At 41.6% G+C, this 25,128-nt stretch overlaps 3 protein-coding genes across 3 annotated transcripts in view; 2 read left to right on the top strand and 1 right to left on the bottom strand.

Moving 5' to 3' along the window:
• ppp2r2ba (protein phosphatase 2, regulatory subunit B, beta a) overlaps window positions 1-16,049 on the bottom strand; it is a gene marked incomplete at both ends in the record, with an annotated part of 69,612 nt that extends 53,563 nt beyond the window's left edge. The window contains one exon of the mRNA XM_083891817.1: window positions 15,971-16,049. Within this exon, the coding sequence (XP_083747943.1) occupies window positions 15,971-16,049 (79 nt within the window). The remainder of the gene's footprint in view (window positions 1-15,970) is intronic.
• A 1,098-nt stretch (window positions 16,050-17,147) lies between these two features.
• On the top strand, window positions 17,148-21,104 carry rpl26 (ribosomal protein L26). The gene is made up of 4 exons (XM_083891820.1): window positions 17,148-17,197; window positions 17,818-17,989; window positions 18,082-18,222; window positions 20,934-21,104. The coding sequence occupies exons 2-4, from the start codon at window positions 17,822-17,824 to the stop codon at window positions 21,060-21,062; spliced, it is 438 nt and encodes a 145-aa protein (XP_083747946.1). The 5' UTR covers window positions 17,148-17,197; window positions 17,818-17,821; the 3' UTR covers window positions 21,063-21,104.
• A 1,996-nt stretch (window positions 21,105-23,100) lies between these two features.
• atp6v0e1 (ATPase H+ transporting V0 subunit e1) lies at window positions 23,101-25,052 on the top strand. Its single transcript, XM_083891089.1, has 4 exons — window positions 23,101-23,297; window positions 23,770-23,817; window positions 24,512-24,635; window positions 24,715-25,052. The coding sequence occupies exons 1-3, from the start codon at window positions 23,194-23,196 to the stop codon at window positions 24,603-24,605; spliced, it is 246 nt and encodes an 81-aa protein (XP_083747215.1). The 5' UTR covers window positions 23,101-23,193; the 3' UTR covers window positions 24,606-24,635; window positions 24,715-25,052.
• The last annotated feature ends 76 nt before the right edge of the window (window positions 25,053-25,128 follow it).

The raw sequence follows: 25,128 nt of genomic DNA, 5'->3' as shown, positions 1-25,128 counted from the left end.
GATGGATGCAGAGCAGTGTTTTTCACGTCTGTGCCAGGACAAATCAGACCAATGAACATGTCTATGTAAAAGGAAGGCAATAGTGCGTATGGGCTTTAAAGTTCGTAATGAACCCTTAGTGCATCACGACAACCAGAGTCAAGTGTGGACAAGTGAGGGAGCATTCCTTCAAATAACATCTTCATAATGGAGTACATTCTTTTTAGCCAATAAAACTGCTTGATTAACCTGGAACAGCTAGGACAGGTGATGTTTTCTGTTATGCGCTGCATTGCGTTAACAAATGTTAACAAACAGGCAGTGCTGCCACCCACTGGCTTTAATCAGCACTGCAACTGAGGTGACGCTGATGTCTCAATACTACCATCACAGCATCTGCTACCACATTGTTTCAGTAACGTTTCATCTAACTGATATGCTCATTTCAAAGTGCATATTATGGTTTATTTTCCTTTTTATATATATTACTCATTTAGTGTCTTTTACTGGGAGCTATTATGTTTGCTCACTAACTCCCTATATTGTTTTTATTCACAATTTGATTTCTAAGTCCTTGTTGCTTCTCCAAACTCCAACCAAAACAGAACAACTTGGGTGTTAGTACACCTTGTAGATGAACTGTGTAATTCTTGGCACTACAGGATATGCTTGTTCGCTTTCACATTATCAGCCTTAATCCCAAGAATACACAGGTGATTTTGTCACATTACTCCAAATGTTGACCTCCGCTGCAACACTATTTGTTCTTCTTAACAGCTCAATATTAACTATTTCACTGATGCATGACAGCATGAAAGTTTCACCTAAATTTGTCTATTCTTCTAACCTCACTAACAATACCCTGGCTTCACCTTATACAGGCTGAGATGCAAACAAGGAAAGTTTTTTTTTTATCAGTGTGTGCTGACATTTCAAATCAAATCAAATCTACTTTATTGTTCCCATTTTGCAAGGGCAAAGTGCTACAAAAGCTGCAGAACAGCAAACAGCCAGCAAAGTACATATAATTCCCAGAATATTAATAACAGAAGAGAAAAAATCCGTATTCATCTGTGCTAAAACTCAAGAACACATTAAAAAACACATTAAAATGAAGTTTTGTTGTGCCTGTAAAACCTTTTTTTACACCAGGAGACCACTCAACACAAATTGCCTCGCACAAAAATAAGTTTGTTGCATCACATTGAAATTGTTTGTTTCATTACTCAATAACATTATTTTAATGGCTGAAAGGGACCTCATGTCGGGGTTTAATTTATTTAAATGATGAACTTATTTATTTGAGAATAGACGGTCTTTCTTTAACACATACATGTTACCATTTGGTGCACTGTATCAGATTACAGCTTCATATCTGTGGTTAAAACAACACAAAGGCAGCACATTATAGTACAACAACAAAACACATTTGCACACAAAACACACAATGCACAGCAAATAAAGCACATTACAGATGTATGTCTGTAAAAATGAAGGAGACAAAATTAAGTCATTAGGACCAACAGGTGTCATAATCACTAAGTGCAGAGCTGAGACTTTTTAAAGTGCTAAAAGAGCTGCAGGGTCTCACGCTGTCAAGCAGGATCTTTCACTTATTTGTAGCAGCTACAGAAAAACCTGACTTCTCAAATGAAATGTGATAAAATTGTATAAGCACAAGAGGGAATTCTGGTGGATCAACTGGATTTACAGGAGTCATATCATGGAAGCAGGCCAAACCATTTCAAGTTTTATGTGTGATACATAATTTAAATCTGAGAACAATTCATAGCCCAAATATTAAAAGTGAATAAACATACTCTAGAAAACATAAACATATTCTGGTTTTCCCCTGCTCGCGAATGTAGAAGTAAAATATAGTCATGAGCCACCAGGGAGCAACTTGGGAAAAATAAGTCTACTTCTCACTTGACTTGATAAAATCAGACAACTATTTCCTGACAAGTTAATGGTCTCAATCGCTAATTTCAGCTCTTCTTCAATACAACATGATTTTTGTGTTTTGTATTTTTGTAAATCATGTTCCCATTTAGGGGAAAATAGATGATAAACCACGACACACACGAGTGTGACTCGGACTCATCCATTGCAATTCTAGAGGCTTCAAAACAGAAATTGGGATTCTTATTCTGAAAGCAATATTGTGAAATATCCAACAGTGAAGAAAATTGTTTGTATATTGCTTGTTTGTGTAGAGACCAAATTTGCAGGAATTCCGAATAAATATGCAGTCACCTGTCTGGCAACATATCAGGACATTTCATTTTATACAGTGGAGACAGAAGGGTGGAGAGGGGGTCTGCGAGAGACATCCTGATGTTCTATATATATACACCTCACATCCAATAGTAGCTGTGTTTGTGTGCTGCAGTCTGCCAGCTAGAGCAAAGGCCCAGCAGTGCAGCTCGATAAGGAGCCTCTTTGTCTGGCTCTATAGCTCCCATCAGAGGTTTAGTCAATGCTGTGTAATCACAGGGGCTTCAAAACACTCTGGCTCACCGTTAAGTTACAGGTCAGAGGTGAAACATTTTAACTGGTTCTACACGGTGTGAGTCAGAGATAAATAGAAGAAAGAAAGAATGGTTTTGTGTCTCCGTGTTTGCTGTAATGATACACTGCCTTTTGTCGGTGCTGTGAGCGTGAAGGGGGTCTCAGTGATACTGCACCTGCTCTCTCCTTCCACTGTTTTCATGTAGACCTAGCAGGACGTGTTTCTGCTAATGTGAGACGGTGGATGCGTGCGGTGTGAGAACGATACTGATACGTTATGATGTTTTTGTTTCACTGAGACACAGAGCATCGTCTTCATTTCAGTTCAATCCATATCCGCTGGATAACATCCAATGGCCCAATACATGTCATAGTTAAAGCTATAACATGTACAATTTCACAGTAAAATATCTTAAACTGAGAAGACTAATGTTATATAATTTGTTGAGTAGTTGCGCAGTAAATGCATGTTCTCCCCATGTGTGCGTGGGTTTTCTCCCACAGTCGACAGACATGGCAGATTTGTGGATTAGGAAAATAGGACACTCTAAATTAATAGGTGTGACTATGATAGTGAATGGTTGTTTGTCTCTATATGTGGCCCTGTGATGGACTGGCGAACTGTCCAGGGTGAATCCCACTATTCGCCCTGTGTCAGATTGGCACCAGCGTCCCCTGAGACCCTCACGTGGAGGATAAAGTGGTAGAAGGTGAGTGAGTGAGTGAGTGAGTGAGTGAGCCAGACACATTCACTGAAATATAATATTTCTATTTAAGTTAACAACGTCATCTGCTTTACCATTTCTGCTGTAACTCTGCCCAATAAAACACCAAAGTATGGAAGGAAATGTCTGTTACGTCAGGTGTGTCATTGTGTTGTGTTTATTTGTCACTTAACATGACAACAATTCCCATAATCCAATGCTGCTTCACAATATTAAAGCGGACCTAGACCGGAAGTTCCAATTAACGCTGTTTTTTAGTGTGTATCTGCGTCATTACCTTGTTTACGAAGCCCTGAAGTTTCAAAACAAACAGTTGAGCATTTGCTGAGAACGCTGTGTTTTATTGTAATCTCGGGCTCAACGAGATCACTGAAAAAGCCTGGTCCGGTTACGTAAACAGCGGTTCTCCTGAACAGCAGATCCTCTTGCTCCAGGCACTAGTCCGGGTACACCCGGTTGCGTACATTGAACTGCAGAAGAAGAATAACGTCCGTTGTGGAGGTGTTTTACGAGCAACAGTGTCTTGTGACTCTGGGTCTGACTACGGTAGGTCAAAGTCATAAAAGAGACTGCGGCAGGGAGTCGTGAAGAAGCTATTTTTAAACACTGTTAAAATAATGTTTTGATAATGAGTAGCAGTGCATCCACCGTTCCAGAGGGGGGAGCTGTGCTTCTGAGAGCGGGTGTGCTGATTATATCACTTCCCGGTATTGGTCAATCACAAGACAGTTGGGAAGGCTCTACGCTGGCTGGCCAATCACAACACACTCTGTCTTCTGGGTGTGAGATTTATGTCTGAAATATCGCGCCTCAGAACAGCGTCAGAAAAGAGAGATTTCTATCGGCTCGTTTACAGCAACGAGCAAGGTTTTTGACCATAAAAACAAGTTAATATATGTAAGTAGACCTCCATAACTAACATGTATGTGCAACAGAACCACTCGATGTGAGCTTTAATCACAATAGTTATTTTGTTTTGAATCAGAGACCCCTAGTGGCAGATATTATACACTTTAACCAAATGAAAAGTTACTGTTCACCTTTTTCCAAAGCATAACATTAGCATTTTGTTTTGATTCCCTTCATTTCTCAGAATAAGGATGATTATTGCACAGACCCAAAGCACTTCATCTTCATGATGCACTCTCTTGCTCGTGCAAAGAACCAAGAGGAGAAACGGCTGGGAAATCAAATATTTACACACAATTTGTCCACCGGTTAAGCTAAAAATAATGTTATTTGGTTTGCACTTCTCTCCCTTTGCTCCACATTGACTCAGTGATGGAAGCAGAATTAACCTGGTGGAAAATCACAAGTGTTTGGTTGTAAGATGAACTACCAAACCTAGATAGCAAAAATGCATTATTGTGGCTCTGTTCCACTTTTAATTGTGTCTTTCTGTTCTTCTGTGTGGTGTCGTTGTGTTGTAACTTAAATCTGACCAATAGGATTTGGCAGTTTGTTAAAGTGGCCAGTAAAATGATTGGAGTCAGTAAGCTGCAACCCGCTGACCTCTAATCTGGGCAGCTCCTGAGGATGGTCCAGGCTTTATTGAATTGTCCTGATCCCCCACTGCAGAGGGAGTTCGACCTCTGACCTTCAGGCCATAGATACAGAGTTCATGCTTAGAGGACAAAAATATATACAGTCTCTTTTGTCTGCACAGCAGTTAGTATCCTGGATTTGCACATGTGGTCTCTGCACTTTGGCTTGCAGTGTGCATGTGCTTTTTTTTTTTATGGATTTACGCCTTTACATTGTTGTGTATTTTGTTACATTCAGCTAATCAGCATTTTCCCATTCACCTGGTTTTTGCTCTGGCTTGGTCATTCTCTGCCCTGAAGCGCTGGGGGCAGGTTTGGGCAGCTATTCTTCTGAGGATTCTGCATTACCGAACCATAACCCTGAACTACCATCATTCAAATCTTAGCCCTAAACTTTAGAAATCAGGTTGTGCCTCAAATACAAGTACGCACACTAGTACTAATATCACTGTGTCAATGTATATACATACAGAATGTTAACGATCCAGGATCAAACCACTTCTTTAACAAACATGTGGAAGCAAATTTTAAATAAAGTGTCAGAGCTTTTCTTTGTGTTTTTGCATCAAGGTAAGACACATTTTCAAGAGAGAGACATCTCAGTTAGCAAGAAAAACAAAGGCAGTGAGTGAGTAAATGGGTAAACAGTTGATAAAGGTCACATTTCATATAGGGCTCTTAGTTGTTTACAAACATTGCGTATGCGCGCACATCGCATTTGCAGAAGGGCACCACTCATCGTTTAAATAGCAGTGTTGTCGTTAGTCGGCTCTCATGTACGAATTCAGACGGCTAAAAAGAAAGGAGATGTTTTCCTCGTACTACGCCAGTTTGTCGCCTAGTGATAAAGCAAGTTATGCTTGGAAATTCACCTTGGATGTGATATGTGATGACACATATGCTCTAGGCGCCGTGAGTGGATTAATGACAAGACGAAGTGGCCCCGTCTGCAGTGGCCCGATATCCACGCATACCTGATCAACACTCCAAGTTTTTATTCCAAGGAGAACTTAAAGTCCTACATGACTCTGAATGTTCACAAAAGTGATCTGTTACAGTATTAGCAACACAGCTTGTCGAGATTTTTACCGGCTGCTTCCTACAGCTCACTAAACTACCCTGGGAAGGGCGAGCAGAACAAGTACGACGTGAATGTCTTTAAGAGGTTTTATTCTACACACAACTTAGCATACAGCTTCAGATGAAAAACAGGAAAATATACATGCTCCATACCTGCTGGAAAGTTCTACACAACTAGTAAAACAACCGGAGTACAACTGACTTAAACTTGAGTTTAATTACGCTGTTGCTCTCAAACAATGCTTTTTAACATTGTTATGCATAGTAATAATTACTTCATTCATGTTAGCTTGTTACCTGAGGCCAAAAATTAACATAATGTTGATCCTAGGAGCTAGGTTGTCCGGGGCTTAATGCCCCTGGTAGGGTCTTCCAAGGCAAACAGGTCCTAGGTGACGGATCAGACAAAGAGCAGTTCACTTACCCCCTTATGAGAAGAAAACACATCAAGACGAGTACGTCGCCTGGACTGGTGTACCTGGGCCCCATCCTGGAGCCAGGCCCGGGAGTGGGGCTCGCAGGCGAGCGCCTGGTGGCCGGGTCTTTGCCCACGGGACCCGGCCAGGCTCAGCCCGAAAGAGCGATGTGGGTGCCCTTTCAAGTGGGCCCACCACCCACATGAAGGGCCATAAGGGGCCGTTGCAATGCGATTTGAGTGGCAGTCGTGGGCGCGGGACAACAATCGCGGGACAACAACCCTAGCTATGGGGACATGGAATGTCACCTCGCTGGGGGGGAAGGAGCCTGAGCTTGTGCGGGAGGTGGAGCGATACCGACTAGAAATAGTCGGGCTCATCTCCACACACAGTCTGGGCTCTGGAACCCAACTCCTTGAGAGAGGCTGGACTCTCTACTACTCTGGAGTTGCCCAAGGTGAGAGGCGGCTGGCTGGTGTGGGCTTGCTTATAGCTCCCCAGCTCAGCCGACATGTGTTGGAGTTCTCCCCGCAGAGCGAAAGGGTCGTGTCCCTCCGCCTTCGGGTGGGGGGTAGGTCTCTCACTGTTGTTTCGGCTTACGGGCCAAACGGCAGTGCGGAGTACCCGGCCTTTTTGGAGTCCCTGGAAGGCGTACTGGAAAGTGCTCCAACCGGGGACTCCGTAGTGCTGTTGGGAGACTTCAATGCTCACGTGGGTAATGACAGTGTGAACTGGAGGAGTGTGATCGGGAGGAATGGCCTCCCCGATCTGAACCCGAGTGGTGTTTTGTTATTGGACTTCTGTGCTAGTCATGGTTTGTCCATAACGAACACCATGTTCAAGCATAAGGGTGTCCATCAGTGCACGTGGCACCGGGACACTCTAGGCCGAAGGTCAATGATCGACTTTGTGGTCGTGTCATCTGGCCTCGGACCGCATGTCTTGGACACTCAGGTGAAGAGAGGGGCTGAGCTGTCAACCGATCACCACCTGGTGGTGAGTTGGATCCACTGGCGGGGGAGGAAGCTGGACAGACTTGGCAGACCCAAGCGTGTTGTGAGGGTCTGCCTGGCGGAATCACCTGTCAGGGAGGTCTTCAACTCCCACCTTCGGGAGAGCTTTGACCAGATCCCGAGGGAAGCTGGAGATATTGAGTCAGAGTGGACCATGTTCTCCACTTCCATTGTGGACGCGGCTGTTCGAAGCTGCGGCCGTAAGGTCTCCGGTGCCTGTCGCGGCGGCAATCCCCTAACCCGGTGGTGGAAGCCGGAAGTAAGGGATGCTGTCAAGCTGAAGAAGGAGTCCTATCGAGCCTGGTTGGTTGGAGAGACTCCTGAGGCAGCTGACAGGTACCGACAGACCAGGCGGACAGCGTCCCGAGCAGTCGCAGAAGCAAAAACTCGAGTCTGGGAAAAATTCGGGAAGGCCATAGAGGAGGACTACCGGTCGGCCTCGAAGAGATTCTGGCAAACTGTACGGCACCTCAGGAGGGGGAAGCAGTACTCCGCCAACACTGTTTACAGTGGCGGTGGGGAGCTGTTGACCTCGACTGGGGACATCGTTGGGCGGTGGAAGGAATACTTCGAGGATCTCCTCAATCCCACTGACACGCATTCCCTAGAGGAAGCAGAGGCTGGGGACTCAGGGGTCGACTCATTCATTACCCAAGCCGAATTCGGAGGTAGATAGGAAGCTGCCCAGTGGCAAGGCACCGGGAGTGGATGAGATCCGACCTGAGTACCTTAAGTCTCTGGATGCTGTAGGGCTGTCCTGGTTGACACATCTCTGCAGCATTGCGGGGCGGTTGGGGACAGTGCCTCTGGAATGGCAGACCGGGGTGGTGGTCCCTCTTTTTAAAAAGGGGGGAGGTGTGTTCCAACTATCGGGGGATCACACTCCTCAGCCTCCCGGGGAAAGTCTATTCCAGGGTACTGGAGAGGAGAGTTCGGCTGAAAGTCGAACCTCGGATTCAAGAGGAACAATGTGGTTTTCGTCCTGGCTGTGGAACACTGGACCAGCTCTATACCCTTCGCAGGGTGCTCGAGGGTTCATGGTAGTTTGCTCAACCAGTCCACATGTGTTTTGTGGACTTCCCTCGTGGCATTCTGTGGGGGGGTGCTCCGGGAGTATGGGGTCGGGGGCCCTTTGTTAAGGGCCGTGCGGTCCCTGTACGACTGGAGCAGTCCTTGGTTCGCATTGCCGGCAGTAAGTCAGACTTGTTCCCAGTGCATGTCGGACTCTGGCAGGGCTGCCCTTTGTCACCGGTTCTGTTCATTATTTTTATGGACAGAATTTCTAGGCGCAGCCGGGGGCCGGAAGGGGTCCGGTTTCGGGAGCAACTGGATTCCATCTCTGCTCTTTGCAGATGATGTGGTCTTGATGGCTCCTACGAACCAGGAACTCCAGAATGCGCTGGGGCGGTTTGCAGCCGAGTGTGAAGCGGCTGGGATGAGAATCAGCACCTCTATGTCCGAGGCCATGGTTCTCGACCGGAAAAAGGTGGCTTGCTCCCTCCGGGTCAGTGGAGAGATCCTGCCTCAGGTGGAGGAGTTTAAGTATCTTGGGGTGTTGTTCACGAGTGAGGGAAGGATGGAGCGTGAGATTGACAGGCGGATTGGTACAGCGGCCGCAGTAATGCGGTCGTTGTATCGGTCCATTGTGGTGAAGAAGGAGCTGAGCCGAAAGGCAAAGCTCTCGATTTACCGGTCAATCTACGTTCCTACCCTCACCTATGGTCATGAACTTCGGGTTATGACCGAAAGAACAAGATCCCGGATACAAGTGGCTGAAATTAGTTTTCTCCGCAGGGTGGCGGAGCGCTCCCTTAGAGATAGGGTGAGGAGCTCTGTCACCCGGGAGGAGCTCGGAGTAGAGCCGCTGCTCCTCCGCATCGAGAGGAGCCAGCTGAGGTGGCTCGGGCATCTGTATCGGATGCCCCCTGGACGCCTCCCTCGGTAGGTGTTCCGGGCATGTCCCACCGGGAGGAGACCCAGAGGAAGACCCAGGACACGCTGGAGTGACTACGTCGCCCGGCTGGCCTGGGAACGCCTTGGGGTCCCCCCGGAAGAGCTGGAGGAAGTGTCCTGCGAGAGGGAGGTCTGGGCGTCCCTTCTCAGACTGCTGCCCCCGCGACCTGGCCCCGGATAAGCGGTAGAAAATGGATGGATGGATGTTAGCTTGTTACCTGAGGCCAAAAATTAACGTAATGTTAACTGATATGAAGTGAGCACGGCAAATTCTTTCTCCTTTTATCATTTGCTTGTTCCAGTCGCTCCTCCTGTCTTGCAATCAATCTCCGGTTAGCCTTGAAAGTGGTGCAACTCGGTATCCGGTAGAACTTCAGGCTTTTGTCTTGTTTGTTAAAACGATTAGTGCAACCGACAGCACACTGAGACATGTTGTGGTGTTGCTCACAATAGCGCTTTCTGCAACCGACATGCGCAGTAGAGAGAAGGTGACGTGCGTGTGACGTAGGCTGCCAAGGGGTCTATAGTTACAGCGTCTGAGGAGCAGTTATGTTGTTATGTTACCATAACGTGAGACATATTTTAGACACAGCTAAAAAGGAATCTTGAACAGAAAACTAGAGAAATGTATTTTCAGACTTGTAGAGCTGGGCAAGGTACAGTCAGGTTCATAAATATTGGGACACCAACACAATTCTCTTCTTTTTGGCTCTATACACCACTGCAATGGATTTGAAATGAAACAAACAAGATGTGCTTTAACTGCACACTTTCAGCTTTAATTTGAGGGTATTTACAACCAAATCAGGTGAATGGTGTAGGAATTACAACATGTTCTGTATGTGCCTCCCACTTTTTAGGGAACCAAAAGTAATGGGACAATTGACTGAAAACCTATTTCATGGACAGGTGTGGGCAGCTGTCACTGTCAGTGAAGCAAGCCATCATTAGGCTGAAAAATCAAAATAAACCATCAGAGAAATAGCAGAAACATTAGGTGTGGCCAAATCAACTGTTTGGAACATTCTTAAAAAGAAAGAATGCACCGGTGAGCTCAGCAACACCAAAAGACCTGGAAGACCACGGAAAACCACTGTGGTGGACGACAGAAGAATTCTTTCCCTGGTGAAGAAAAACCCCTTCACAACAGTTGGCCAGATCAAAAACACTCTCCAGGAGGTAGGTGTATGTGTTTCAAAGTCAACAATCAAAAGAAGACTTCACCAGAGTGACTACAGAGGGTTCACCACAAGATGGAAACCATTAGTGAGCCTCAAAAACAGGAAGACAAGATTAGAATTTACCAACTTGTACCACAGTGATGGGAAGAGAAGACTGTGGAGAAGGAAAGGAACTGCTCATGATGCAAAACATACCACCTCATCAGTGAAGTATGGTGGTGGTAGTTTCATGGCGTGGGCATGTATGGCTGCCAATGGAAATGGTTCCCTTGTATTTATTGATGATGTAACTGCTGACAAAGGCAGCAGGGTGTATTCTTAAGTGTTTCCAGCAATATTATCTGCTCATATTCAGCCAAATTCTTCAGAACTCATTGGACGATGCTTCATGGTGCAGATGGACAATGACCCAAAGCATACTGCAAAAGCAACCAAAGAGTTGTTAAGGCAAATAAGTGGAATGTTATGCAATGGCCTAGTCAATCACCTGACCTGAATCCGATTGAGCATGCATTTCACTTGCTGAAGACCAATACCGTTGCAGTAGAGGCCTGGCAGAGCATCACCAGGGATGAAACCCATTGTCTGGTGATGTCTATGCCTTATGCCTCAAATTAAAGCTGAAAGTGTGCAGTTAAAGCACATCTTGTTCGTTTCATTTCAAATCCATTGTAGAGTTGTATAGAGCCAAAAAGAAGAGAATTGTGTCAATGTGCCAATATTTATGGACCTGACTGTATATCGTCAAAGACAGAGGTCTCAAATATGTGGCCCGTGAGCCATATATGGCTCCGCAATCAACTTCATGTAGTTTTGTATGTTTTTTTTATTTATTTATGCATTCATTTTGCACTGTAAATACATACATTTACTATTGTGACAACTGTATATAATGTTCCGTTTTATTTTGAAATTCTGGGAAATATTGTTACAATTATCAGATTAGACTCTCCGTGGCCCCCAGGTGATTTGCGATCATCGCATATTTAAGTTTGTATTTATTTAGAGTTTAATCTTTAAACAATTTAAATCAACTAATTATCGCCCACTCCTACACTACAGCTCCCACACATTCTCACCATTTTCTATGAAAAATAGTATCTCTCCATTTGCTTGACACACACTTTAGAGTCCATTATATTCTCTGTTTTGTGAAGTGTTGTATTGTGTACTTTTACTGACGATGATGATGTGTCCTTTGCCTGGCTGCAATCAGATTTCCCCTGATGGTATAATAAAGTTTGTCGTTGATGATGATGATGTTTCCCAGTGCAGTCTATATTATTGTTGTTACCTGCCCTGTTAGCCTCAGTAGGGTACACACTATATTACAGACCATGTACTGCAATGACACAATAGGTGCGTGTGTCAATGAGGAGCTTCACCGCAAGGGAACAAAATGTGCCAAGGTCCCATCAAGCTCCCTGTGCAAGAGTGTTTACAAAATTGTTATGTTGCTCTTTTAAGATCAGGGATTAGGAAAAACAAGCGCAGATTAGGACTGTGTGTATTGGCAATAATTTGATGATATGATCCATACATGAGAAATGTACTGATGTCACCTGCAGTCAGGTTTCAATTGTAGCTGTCAATCACTCAGGTTTAATGGTAAAATGGTCTGTATTTATACAGCGCTTTTCTAGTGTTGATGACTACTCAAAGTTGCTTTACACTACAGTTTTGCCATTCACCCATTCACACCCATTCACTCACACTTTCATGTGCATTCTATCACTTGTCTTTCATACCCATTCATACACTGCTTAGGAGCAACTTGGGGTTAAGTGTCTTGCCCAAGGACACATCGGCATGTAGACTAGCGGAGCACATTGTTGTCTTTTTTCCTCTGAATTGGAATATGATTTAGAAAACTGGCATCTTGTGCTTTTGAAAGAGACCTGAAACTAGTGAGTGAAAACATTAACTCTTGAGGGAAAAAGTGCACTGCTGTTACAAATCAAAGAAGAAGTTTAATTTAGCCAAAGGTGGTGGTGGTTAACTGCTACTTCTGTTCCGCTTCTAAACCGGAAAACAACATAAATTTTCACCTTTTTCTCTGCGATATTTTTTTATAATCCCTTTGCTGCTCCAACTTCTGCACAGAAAGGCTGACTAAATGAGACTCAACAGTCACATGCACACGAGGGCAGGTGCTTTTTTTCAGTGCGTCTATTGCAGGGTGTTCCAGTGCCCAGTGGCATGCAAGGACAGGACATTACACACTATGTGTCCTGCAGCTTTGAAGTGCGTTTCTGTAAGGGAAGTGTCCACTCACACGCCCCAGCCACTGTCATAAGACGCTCACTGTTCTTCTTATAAATAAAACACTCATATGCAAAAATCCACAAAAATCTCACAGAAGTTGCTGGCACGGGTCTGATCATAAACATTCACTGCTTCCAAAACCAAAACTGCAGGAAGATGAGGACAATAACGCAGAATGAGATGATGTCATTTGTGGACACAAAAGACAGCAAAGCATCAGAAACCTTTGAGACTTAATCCATCACACGAGGTGACAGGCTGATGTGAAACCGGAGGGGGTGAGAGAGAACATCCGAGGGCCAAAAGAACAAAAACAAAATGTGTGTATGACAGACACAGGGAGTCCCGCAGTGGCACACAAACACAGTGAAAGGACACAGGAGGTCTGTGTCTGACCAGGTGAACCTGACTGATAGTGGCACACTGCTCTCCACAATGGCCCAGATAAACAAAGAGAAGACACACACACAGACACACAGACACACACACATACACACACACGCTCACACTATGGTCCAGAACAGAGCTTATTTGATGTATTTCCCACTAACATTGGAACTGCTCACTCCTCTTACCTCGGGTGAACTCTGCTCAGCTGGAGCTGAAGTTAATAGTGGGAAGACAGAAGCAGGGCAGCCTCCTCCAGACCAGCAGGTCATGACATGAAGCGCAAACATGTGCATCAACAACTACTGAGGCTTCCATTCGACACAAACACACTTTCATACACATGCATTTCAACTCTCCTTTACCACATTTTTTTTCCCATGAATATTTTTGTAGCCACCGCCCAGAGATGTCGCCCTGTGTCACTTTTACACATCATATTTTCAAGGTCGTCTGCTGCTTCGTCACGGCCCCTGGCCTCCAGCACATGAGACTCGACATCTCTCACTTGCTGTGTAAAAAACTGTTTCATATTTCCCACACACATAGAGAGAGAGCACAAGCAGGATCATGTATCGTATTACTGTGACTGAGCTCTGCATCTCCATGTTTACTGATCTATCATTTCCTCTATTATCCACCACTCCCCATGTCTCAGGCAGGGAGGGATTCACAGTCAGAGAGGGAGAGAAGAGTGTGTGAGAGAGTAGGATTGTGTTTGTCGACCTCACTTTGTCACGTATAGGGACTCAACTCACGGTTTTTGGTTTATGATTTGCATGTTTTGCGAAAACAGAGATAGAGACACAACTGCTCACGTGATTTCAATGTTAAGTTAATATTAGCTTTGCAACTATGCATAAGAGGTGGTTAAGGTAAAAATACTATAGAGTTTTAATGAGTGTTGTGCTTTACAATGAAAAGTAAAGGAATATTCATGGTGTAATCTAACAGAGTTCATAGATTAACTTTTTAAACAATGTATCATCAAAGAGTAGGACGCTGGAATATGAGTCCAACTGGCTGAAAACAAATTGATAAGGTCTATCTTTCCAACTATAAGTGATTCTCCTTGGTACATTATAAGCTGTATGTAAGAAATGTATTTTATAAAGCCATAAAATTACCATAATTTGACATGTCATCAGAAATGAAGGAAACATCACTGATAACAAAGGCAAAGCCAGTACATTCACAGTATACTTCTCCATTGCAGCCCACAAATATTGTGATAATTCTCCACCACTGCTCTCAACCAGACACATGTTCACTCTCAGTGTGTCCATTGTGAAAAAGCTTCAATGTTTAGGAAACAAAAACAGAACAATCTTTAAGTTGCATAGAATAAATACACATAAACCCTTAATGTTGTTTTTAATTAATAATTTACACTCATATCTAAGTCAATGCAGTGTTTAACAATAAATACATCAAAATTGTTTGGAGCCTTCATTTATCCAACACGTTGAGTGATGTGATTACTATTTTAATGGGTAATTAATATAAAATGGGTCACAAGGGTGAATGAGTGAGTTGATTCATGTTTCTTTGTTCTGTCTCCTCATACTGAATGTATATATACAGCAGTATATAGGTCAGCAGCTCCTGTGAGAGGCCCTGTTTATACGACCACCACACACATACAGCGAGTCTCTTACTTCCTGTGCCACAGGGCTGAGGACTGAGGGCACAGCTCACATGGGAAGGAGGGCGACCATACAAAGCTAAATAATGCAGAGGCTCAGTCTCCACATTATGACCTAGTAAATGGCTGGTTATACAAACACACAGACCCTCAGTGGGCTGCGCCGCTCTGACAGAACAATCTGCAGGATGAATTGCACAGCTCTTTTCTCCTGCTATCATTACCGGGGTCAATTTAAGCCAAAACAACATATTCACTTTGTATGACTCAAGGCAAATTAATAATGTCTGGTGTGTTGAGAGGGAACGGTTTGGAGCCTGAAGTGCAGTCTGATTACAAACAGTTATTAAAATGCATTGAAGGATATGTGAGGGCAGATAAATTAATTAAGAAAACCAACAGTAAGGAGTTGTTGTTATAGTGCTGTACAATAATGCAATAACAGATGACAATGTCATTTAATTCAACAAATGTTCAGTTAATATATCAATATAATATATATGCACTGTGCAAACACACTTCCTATGTGATAATGTGTAGTAGAGCTGAGATACATTTCATTTCCACAACAACAGAGGAAGTCGGGATTTGAACGAATGAAATTATCAAAAGGTCTACCTCAAAGTCACTTCCTTCAAAGAAAATAAAAGCCCTGCACTGCTCTTCAATTCTGTAATTAATTATGTGTGAATTGTTTTAATCCACGTTCTATTACAGTGTAATAGAGCGTGAATTAAACAAACCCAGCATCATCAACCCATCTTCATTTGACCAAGAGAAAACATGGGTGAAACAGCCCTTTAATTATCGAACATGCATTGCAATTATGCTCTAAACTGGCCAATTTGAAATACTTTTATCCAGATAAAATGTTTGCCCATATCACCCAGCCCTACTTGTTATGCAACTCCACAAACAAACAAGAGGGTCTCTCCTGGCAGGCATGCTGCAGGCCTGTGTGCTGACGGTTTTCATGAAAAACTAAAATAAGTTCTACTTAAACAGGGACACTATAGTCTCCAAAACAAGCACACGTTATTCTATATTACAGGACACTTGCATCAGGATCCTTAACATCTGCCCCATATGTGTATCACTTCATGCACTGTGACAAATCTGCAGTGGTCAGTAAGTGTGGCCCTTTCAGCTGTCCAGTCTAACTTCTGCACACATGTGTCGGACAGATAAACAGCCCTGGTCGTTCATGTCACTCGCTCAAAGTAAACAACTCGCAGCTCGCTGACAGCCTCCTCTCGGCGTCCCACCCTTACCTTCCGTGTGGCAAGTGGAGGACAGGATGGTGCTCGGAGGGCGGAACAGGTACGGGAGATAACGGGAAAAACATTTCATCTTCCTCTCCGGTGCGTGCAGAAGGGTGAAAAGCGTTGCGTTGCGGGCTCCACATCCGCACTGCCGCCGCGACAGCCAGCCAGAGAAGAAGCTGCGGGAGGGAGGAAAGAGGCTCTGTGTGTGTCCGCGGTGCAGGAGGCTATGACAGCATCACTTTTTCTCAGGCAGCGCAGGAAGGAAGGTAGTCAGGCAGCGGGCTGTGGTGGAACTGCGCGCCGCCCGGGAAGCAAGCAGCGCACGGTGTCAGTGCGCGTCCACTCGTGTCACCGTGGTTCAAGTGAGCACGGTGTGTCTCGCTCGTGTCCGCTCTGATAGAAGGTCACAGTATGAGGTCTGTCCCAACTCCCCCCCAAGAGACAGGTCTGGAAGAAATCAATACAAAGTGGGGAACATATACAGCCCATAATACTTTGTTAAAAGGGAGCATAAACTGAATTAAAGGATTAAGAAAACATCGCCTAAGAATTAAAGGATTAACATGTATATTTAAAATAAAAAAATTGTGTAATCAACAACTATGAAAAGGTCAAATACGCGAATAGATAAATTATTAAGATAATATGGGTAAACGTCAACTAATGCATAAAATAGATTAAAAAAAATTCATAAGAAAATAACTAATTATTTTTAGTCTAGATGGAGGGGGGCAATTACAACTGATGATTAGTGGGCAAACGATTAAATTAATAATAGGAAAGGTGTTTTGGTCGCCTATTATATATAATGTATTTACAGTATCTACTCGTTTATTCGTGTAGTTACAATTCAGTGTGTTCTTGCAGTGAATCGTACACATAACTTTGTGTACCTGCACATGATGTTGAAATGTACGATAACAACAAAGTTAGTAACAACACAGCACACAACAAACATAATGCGTATTTTTAAAGGGGTGTTTGCAATATAATTATTTTTTTTTAATCGTAACTGTATATAAAAAAACACAACTGTAATATATAAAACGAGCGGAAACATAATTCAAATGTAGCTGTTTAAAACACGCAGCTGTGTGAGAAAAAACATAATGCTACCGCTGGGTTTTCATGTTTTAAATTACTCTCTTGATATCTCGCGAGACTTCAGCGTGAACTAATGCCAGCGGAAGTAGTTTGCGAGCCTCTTTTCCGTCGGCCATAGAGGAGCTAAGGGTAGGTTATGCTTTCCCGTCAGACAATTTCACTAAAGTATCTCCATCCATCCTTTTTATAATGTCACTGTTACCCCATGTGAAAGTCTAAACACAGTTTAAACCATGCCACAATCGAAATGCGACCAGTATTGGAGACATTTTAGGATAGACTAGTAAATAAAAGCCCTCACTGTTAAGTCCCCCTCGGTCGAGGCTGTATCCGCATGTCTGCTTCAGGTTACGGTGCTGCTTGTTTTTTGGCGATAGCAGTAAATTATCCGCTTCGTTCACAGTCGGTGGTGTTTGCTGTTAGTAAGTAGTGTTAATTTTAGCAACTGAGTGAGTGTCGGTAGTGGTAAAACTCAAGTCCGTCCCTCTGTATTGTGCTAACACGCTAGCATCATTCCACTAGCTTAGCATTCGGTTGAGAATCTAGCGTCATGAAGCCATGTCACACATTTGTTTGAAAGCTGGTGATTTGAAGTCGCTAATCGTTAATATTGTGTTGATGTTGACATTTAAATGTCAGTATTTCTCTAAACGGGGTCCGTTTATGCTTTTCAGCTTCACGTTGTCAGTCGTTGGGAAAAATTTAAAACTGCAGTTCTTAACATCTTGAATGTCCTGTTTTCCTCTTAGCACCATGAAGCTCAATCCCTTCGTAACATCCTCTCGCCGCAAGAACCGCAAGAGGCATTTCAATGCCCCTTCACACATCAGGAGGAAGATCATGTCTTCTCCCCTCTCCAAGGAGCTCCGTCAGAAGTACAACGTGAGGTCCATGCCCATCCGCAAAGACGACGAAGTCCAGGTACTGTATTCGAATTTGCTGAAAGTTGCTCACAACTTATTTTTAAGGCTACGCTAGGATTGCTTGACATGTTTGTGGTGTTTTTCAAACAGGTGGTCCGTGGACACTACAAAGGCCAGCAGATAGGCAAAGTGGTGCAGGTCTACAGGAAGAAGTATGTCATTTACATCGAGCGTGTGCAGAGAGAAAAGGCCAACGGAACCACAGTCCATGTCGGCATCCACCCCAGCAAGGTGAGATGCAGATGTCTGTCAATAAATGTTTGTGTAAAAGTGAATCTGCTTGTACTCTGCAGTATAAATGATTCAAGGTGAGAAAGTGGATGCGTGAACTATCAAAACAAACTGAATGTTGACCTGTTGAGATTTATTTTTTGAGATGTTATTGGCAGGCCATTGCGATCTGATAAATATTAACACAGAAACTGTAGCCAAGAGTGGGGCTGCACCTTACACTGGCTGCATCATTAATCTGTCATTTTATTTTTCTTGACGCTCAAGTATTGCAATTCGCCTATTCGTACCCATCTACTCACACATTTATACATCCCCTCTACCACTGCTGCCTGAACATATTCACATAAGATGCTGACATCCTTTTTGTTAATAGCATATGAAGTAAACAAAATATTTTAATTAATTTAGTAGATAATAATCAATTGTTACAGATTTACTGTTACAAGTGTTACACTTGGAGAGTTTTCCATTTACATTGCAAGTACTTGATGAAGGCGAGAGCAGGAAAGCAGCACTATAGTGCGTCATGATCAGCATTAGGTTAAAAATTCTGAGATTGAATGAATATTTCGACAAGGGTTGTGATGTCAAAGGAAATGGTAATTTTAACATAATTCTCGTTAAAAACATTTCAATTTACGTGACATTTGTGAGGATCTGTGAGAAAGAAATATGTTCGCTTCAGTCTGTAGAATAAGATGTGTATAAGTCAAGACCATTATTAATGCAAAATTATATTTTGACACATTTTGGCTTTTAAAAAATATTACGCATCCTGTGATTTGAATGTTGCAGTTGGCTGTAATGTGATTTCGATTCAATGTCGATACAATTGTTCAGCCCTACTGAACAGTACTGTATTTTCCCACTATTCTATCATTCAGAGGGTTTGATTTTAGCCTGTAATTTGTGGTGCAGATGTGATCTGTGTAGAAGTGTTTCTCCTGGTTTTCTCCTCTGAAACTGTTTTACCATCAGTTGTCATCTGGGTTTCTACACTTGAAGGCTTTCTGCATCTTTAAATTATCTAATCTTGGGCATTCTTGTTCACAACTGTATTTGTTGGTACTTGCCTTGTCATGGGTTCTTTACAGTGAATGATAAAAATAAACGCATTAATTTCACATTAACGTCACAAAGACAAATGATGAAGAATCACTTTTGGCCCCGACAGTGATATAACAAGTTTTTATGGACATGCTGAACTTCATTTTAAGAGCTCTTTACGATAATTTATTAGTTTTACAGCAACTTATTTCCACAGATATTCAGTCACAAAAAGAGGCACAGTTTGAAGAAATCTGCTGCTTTTCTCCACTTTGTTACAGTGCACACCAACTATTACTTTTGAATAAAACATGACCATTGTTAATGTTGCTTGTAATACCTGTGCTTTTTTTCTGTCTCAGCAATTGAAAATGTTTATATTGAAATTTCCGAACCATTGCCTAAAGATAATGTTGTTGGCTCGCTGTGGCAAAACTGTCAGACCTCGATTTGTCCCTTCATTCACAATTACACCAAAACACTTTTTTAAAGATTTGACTTTGAGTAATCAAAGACATGCAAATGTTTTTGGAATTGGACTTCTTACCCTTTTTTTTTCATGAGCTGCATGCATTTCACAGCTAAATAGACAATAGAAATTTAACAGTACCAACATCTACATCTGTTGTGCATGTCACAAGTCATGCACTATTTTCAGTGTAAAAGCACACATTAAACATGAAACGGTTTATTAAGCACATTGTTCTGTGCATTTGTGATGAAACATTTATCATCAGTGTCTCCTGGTGAAAAATCATGTAGTGTTTGGGTGCCCTCACTGGTCAGTCATGCAGTATAAACAGACTGCAAAAGTTGTGTAGTGGTGAACTTAACCAATTCTGACTCAGTCATGTGACTTTGCTTTATGGAAGCTGCTTACTCATTCATGGATGATGATACATTGTGCCTGAAAAATGTCTCTTGGAATCTGCTTTTTTTTTTTTGCTTGTTTACAGGCGGTTATTGTTATCAAAATATGGCCCATACAAGATAAAGGATGCATGTTCTTAGAAGACCAAATCCTTATCAAAAGCTGCTTTTTCATTTGAAGGTGGTTGTTTACCACAGTCAGGGGGAGCAGAGGGACTGCACTGCTGATTCTGACAGGGAGAGGATGTGACTTGGCTATTTTGAGATGTAAAGCAAAACAAAGCTCAAAGCAATCTTATTCAGTAATGATGCTTTCCTACCATTTCAGTTTTCTGGTATAATCAATACTGATAAACAGCATGCACAGCAACTTGGAATTGGGTTGTCAGTTATTTCGTATTGTGCAATATTAACATTTAGTGTTACAGTTTTGACTATGTTTCAGTTTTTCTATTGAAAGCTTTAACTGTGAAGATGGGATTGGAGCATTTCATGCATGAAGCAAATTAGAATTATCACCCCTCCCAAATGGGAGATAAACGGTACATTTCTACTGATGTCTGATAACTGTTATATTAAAGGCTGAAGTAGCACAAGCAATTACTGATAATTCTATAGTCGGTATGATGTAATGTCTGTTAGAGCCTGTGTACATGTATATAATAAATAGATAATTTGTTTAAGTTTGCTAATCATTCACACACAGATTTCACATTTTTTATTTTATTTTGTGCTTTGTGAAGAGAAAACTTTGTTGTGACCTGTGTACTAATCCATTTTTCTTTCTACAGGTTGTTATCACCAGGCTAAAGTTGGACAAGGACCGCAAGAAGATCCTGGAGCGCAAGGCCAAGTCTCGTGCTGATGGGAAGGAGAAGGGCAAATACAAGGAGGAGACCATTGAGAAGATGCAGGAGTAAAATTGATCTTTTGCTATCAATAAACTGTATAAAATGAACCTCGTTTTGTCTCATGTTTTTGTTATGTTCAGTCGGATGGAAGTTAAAGCATATACATCATTATTGAACAGCAATTTTGAATGCAGGGCTGGAATGAAAAAAAAAACTAATTCAGGATAGTAATTTATTTTGTCTTTCAATCCTAAAACAATACTTTAATAGTCCCATTTATTTCCTAAGGCTGCTGGAAAATGAACTGGAATAGGAAATCTGAAATGTCAGTTCCATTAAAATGGGAATGGTACCTGTTTGAACTTTGTCAATTGTCATTTTATTTGTAAAATGCAACCAAAGTGTATATAAGTATGTAAAATTAAGGGCAAGAGTGGTACACAAAATTGCTGTAGTTGGGTCCACATTTATTTCTGACTGATCCAAGTGTGGAATGCGTGACTGAACACCTGAAATAAATTTCATGTGGAATTGAAAAGGACATAACATTACAATACAAGCTGGAGTTCAATCATCCACACCTGTAGACACTGGCCCTGCTGCATGCTGCTGATGAATGTTATTTTACCAAATGACCACTAGGTGTCATTATTGCTCCACAAACTCAATATTCGGGAAGCGCTCAAAGCAAAAGGCTGAAGCTATAGCTGAGTAAGAGCAAGTTGTTACACATGTACAGAAAAAGCAGCATAACTTACCCTGGAAACTGTCAAAGCCTTTTTTTGACATTGCGCTATACATCTGTATATGGAATTAAATTTGTTCCACTGATATTTGTATATGTGCAAATTGTGATCCACATGTATTTCTTGATTTGTATGCACGTTTTGAGATCCACAAATAAAAAAATCCGATTTGTAACTTGTATATTGATTTTGACAATTAAAGATGTCATTTGTAAATAACGTGACATTTGTAGATCTCCAGAACTATTAGGCGCCGATTGTAAAGTTGCGCATGCTAAAATAAACAGCAACTTTTTGCAATTTTTTAGCAAAAAAACATGTGAATTTTGTTAATGTTAGTTTTGACCAGATTTACAGCAATATTTGTGAATTTTGTGATATTTACTTCTCTTGTGAAAATATAACTTCAATGTTTAATCTGAATAAAAACTCTACATCTAAATGCCAAATATAAATGTTAAATCTAAATGCTAAATATAAATATAAATGTTAAATCTAAATCTACATTTTAAATCTAAATCTAAATGTTTCATTTGACACTAAATGTTTAGCTAATATGCAAATTCACGCTGCCGGTAACCGGATGTACCAAAATAAAAGCTCGAGGAGGTCAGGCTGTGTTTATACAATCAAATAACGAATTCCACCCTAGCGGGGGAAATAAACGTGTACACACTATCGTGATAATAACTACCTAAAATAACAAAACATGTTAAAATGTGTTCCAGAAGTGTTTTCGCTCTGCCCGTTTTACCAAGTATGCATCGGCTGATGACTTGAGCGTACTCGGGGAAGCCATGTATCCCAGAATGCATTTCGTCGGAACGTCGCAGCAGAGAAAACAAATTCGTTATTTGATTGTATAAACACAGCCTGACCTCCTCGAGCTTTTATTTTGGTACATCCGTTTACCGGCAGCGTGAATTTGCATATTAGCTAAACATTTAGTGTCAAATGAAACATTTAGATTTAGATTTAAAATTTAGATTTAGATTTAGATTTAGATTTAAAATTTAGATTTAGATTTAACATTTATATTTATATTTAGCATTTAGATTTAACATTTATATTCAGCATTTAGATTTAACATTTAACATGTAAACATTGAAATTATATTTTCACAAGAGAAATAAATATCACAAAAGTCACAAATATTGCTGTAAATCTGGTCAAAACTAGCATTAAAAAAATTCACATGTTTTTTGCTAAATGTGGCAAAACGTTGCTCTTCATTTTAACATGCGCAACTTTACAATCGGCGCCTCAAAGCGCTCGTGGCTGGTGTGTCACCCATGGATGGTGTCACCACTCCCTCCTCTGGTTGATGTTGATCATGTGATCCCGTGCTGCTGCTTCCCTGTTGTCGACTGACCGCAGACGTATTTTATCTCAAGTTATCTGAAGTAAAAAGTTGGTATCTGTGGTTCGTATTCGTTCTCAAACTAAAGTTCGAAATGGCGGAGCTAGGTTTTGTCATCGCCATGTCCGTGGTGACTCTGTTTTGGGCGATTGTTGGAGGAGTAGTTCCGCTGTTTATCCCTAAAGGACCAAACAGAGGGTAAGTTTGTTAGCTCCACGTTAGCTTTCAGCTAGCTATTTTTTTGTATTGTAGTTTATTCCACAACTCTCATTTGACAACATGCATATACTTGTTCAGAGTGACATTTGTTACCCAGCCCGAACTGAACACGGTTTAAAACTAGCCTTTGCTAGCTAACGTTACTTTCTAGTAAAAAGAAAGTTTGGTTTCGCTAACCAAAGCTAATTTGACAGCACTTTACATTACTATTACATGTTTAAGCTAGTATTACTGACAATTTTTTTGCAGTAACTCCATAGTTTTCATTTAATTCAATCGTTTCCGTACACGTTTAAGAGTAAATGGACTTCATTTTATAAAGTGTGTCTAGTGCAACTTCCTTTTTTATTCTTAAATCGTCATCACGAGATCAAAATGGCCTGAGGTGCATTTGAAGATCACTAAATGAGAATTGTATCACTTACAATTATTTTTCCTGGTACTCCTACAGAGTGATAGTCACAATGCTGGTGTTAACTGCAGTTTGCTGCTACCTGTTGTAAGTATTGTCATCCTGCTATATCATATACTAGATGCATTAAAAGTTAAACAAAAAATGAAGTTTCAACAATTTAATGCTATTTCTATCAAATCACTGACCTGTCGATGTGATTACGTTTGATTAAGAACAGACAATAATGCCCTATAAAGCCATCTGCCATAAAATCCCAAAGAAGTGATCATTTGCTGATGTTCTGTTTACTGTGTGATAATTAACTTTGACTGTTGACATATAACAATAAATATTTTATGTTTTTCCAATTTACAAGTATTTTGTGGTGTTTTAACAATTATTAAAAGTTAGTCATCACTAGTTTGGTCTATGTTTAGGGATTTCTTGTCACTGCCTGACAATTTGTGTGTAATACTGTCTCAACACAGGTTTCCACATAGTATTTCTGTCCTGTGATACATTATTGATGTTCACAAGTGTCATGTTTCATGTCAGACGGACAAAAGAGGGCAGCAGAGTGTCGCAGCCCAGTTATTTCCATGATGCTTCGTGGAATAATAAAATAATGGAAACTGAATATAATAATAATCCAAGCAAATGAAATAATCCACATTTCACAATAATCTGTTTTGATAGAAAACAGGCAATGACACACTTTGCTAAGATTTGGGGGATTTATTGAAGAGCTTGGTTTTGTTGATAAGTTTGTGTTATATTATTTACCCTTTTCTCCCAAAAGCTGGTTAATAGCAATTCTGGCCCAACTCAACCCATTGATGGGGCCTGCTCTGTCCACGGACACCATCTGGTACCTGAGATATCACTGGCCTTAAATTATACTTCCTGAACTACTGAGCATGCAGGTAAATACCTCTTCCTCTGAAAGAATACAGCTATGAATTTCCCTTCAGCATATTTACAAGTTGTGGTGTTTCTCTGCAGGAGAGGAGACCTGACACTGCTGCGTACCAATGGAGACGATTCCTCCTGACTTGCCTTAAAACCAGATCTCTGTGTGATTACTGAGTAATGCCCAGACTGGTGCCTTGGTGTACAAACAAATGATTCCCAAAGGAGCTCTAAGAGATCTGGCTGGATGTGCTTTACTTTAAATTCACAGGGCCTTCACTTGCTGTTGTTTGGTATATATATATATAATGGTTATCTAAGTTTTGTTAATTATATTATTATTAACAAATGCATTTGTCTTTAAGAAGCTAATATGTCACGTGTTTGACTTCATTTCTTTGTCTGTTTATTGAATTTAATAAATGTTTAATTACTCCTGTACATGAAAGTGGTTATTACGTCGCGTTCCAAAACCGCCTTCCTGCTTCCCGTAGATTGAGCCGGCTA

Source organism: Microchirus variegatus (assembly GCF_963457635.1).
Source record: "Microchirus variegatus genome assembly, chromosome: 6".
NCBI classification, from domain to species: Eukaryota; Metazoa; Chordata; class Actinopteri; order Pleuronectiformes; family Soleidae; genus Microchirus; species Microchirus variegatus.
The sequence above is the reverse complement of the archived record's forward strand: the minus strand, read 5'-3'. Positions and strand labels throughout refer to the sequence as shown.

Bases quoted from the DNA above. Each gene is read 5' to 3' on its own strand.
- rpl26 (XM_083891820.1), top strand. From the start codon at position 17,822: ATGAAGCTCAATCCCTTCGTAACATCCTCTCGCCGCAAGAACCGCAAG. The intron at 17,990-18,081 runs GTACTGTATTCG...TTTTTCAAACAG, and splicing joins GCAAAGACGACGAAGTCCAG to GTGGTCCGTGGACACTACAA. The intron at 18,223-20,933 runs GTGAGATGCAGA...TTCTTTCTACAG, and splicing joins TCGGCATCCACCCCAGCAAG to GTTGTTATCACCAGGCTAAA.
- atp6v0e1 (XM_083891089.1), top strand. From the start codon at position 23,194: ATGGCGGAGCTAGGTTTTGTCATCGCCATGTCCGTGGTGACTCTGTTT. The intron at 23,298-23,769 runs GTAAGTTTGTTA...GTACTCCTACAG, and splicing joins CCTAAAGGACCAAACAGAGG to AGTGATAGTCACAATGCTGG. The intron at 23,818-24,511 runs GTAAGTATTGTC...TTCTCCCAAAAG, and splicing joins GCAGTTTGCTGCTACCTGTT to CTGGTTAATAGCAATTCTGG.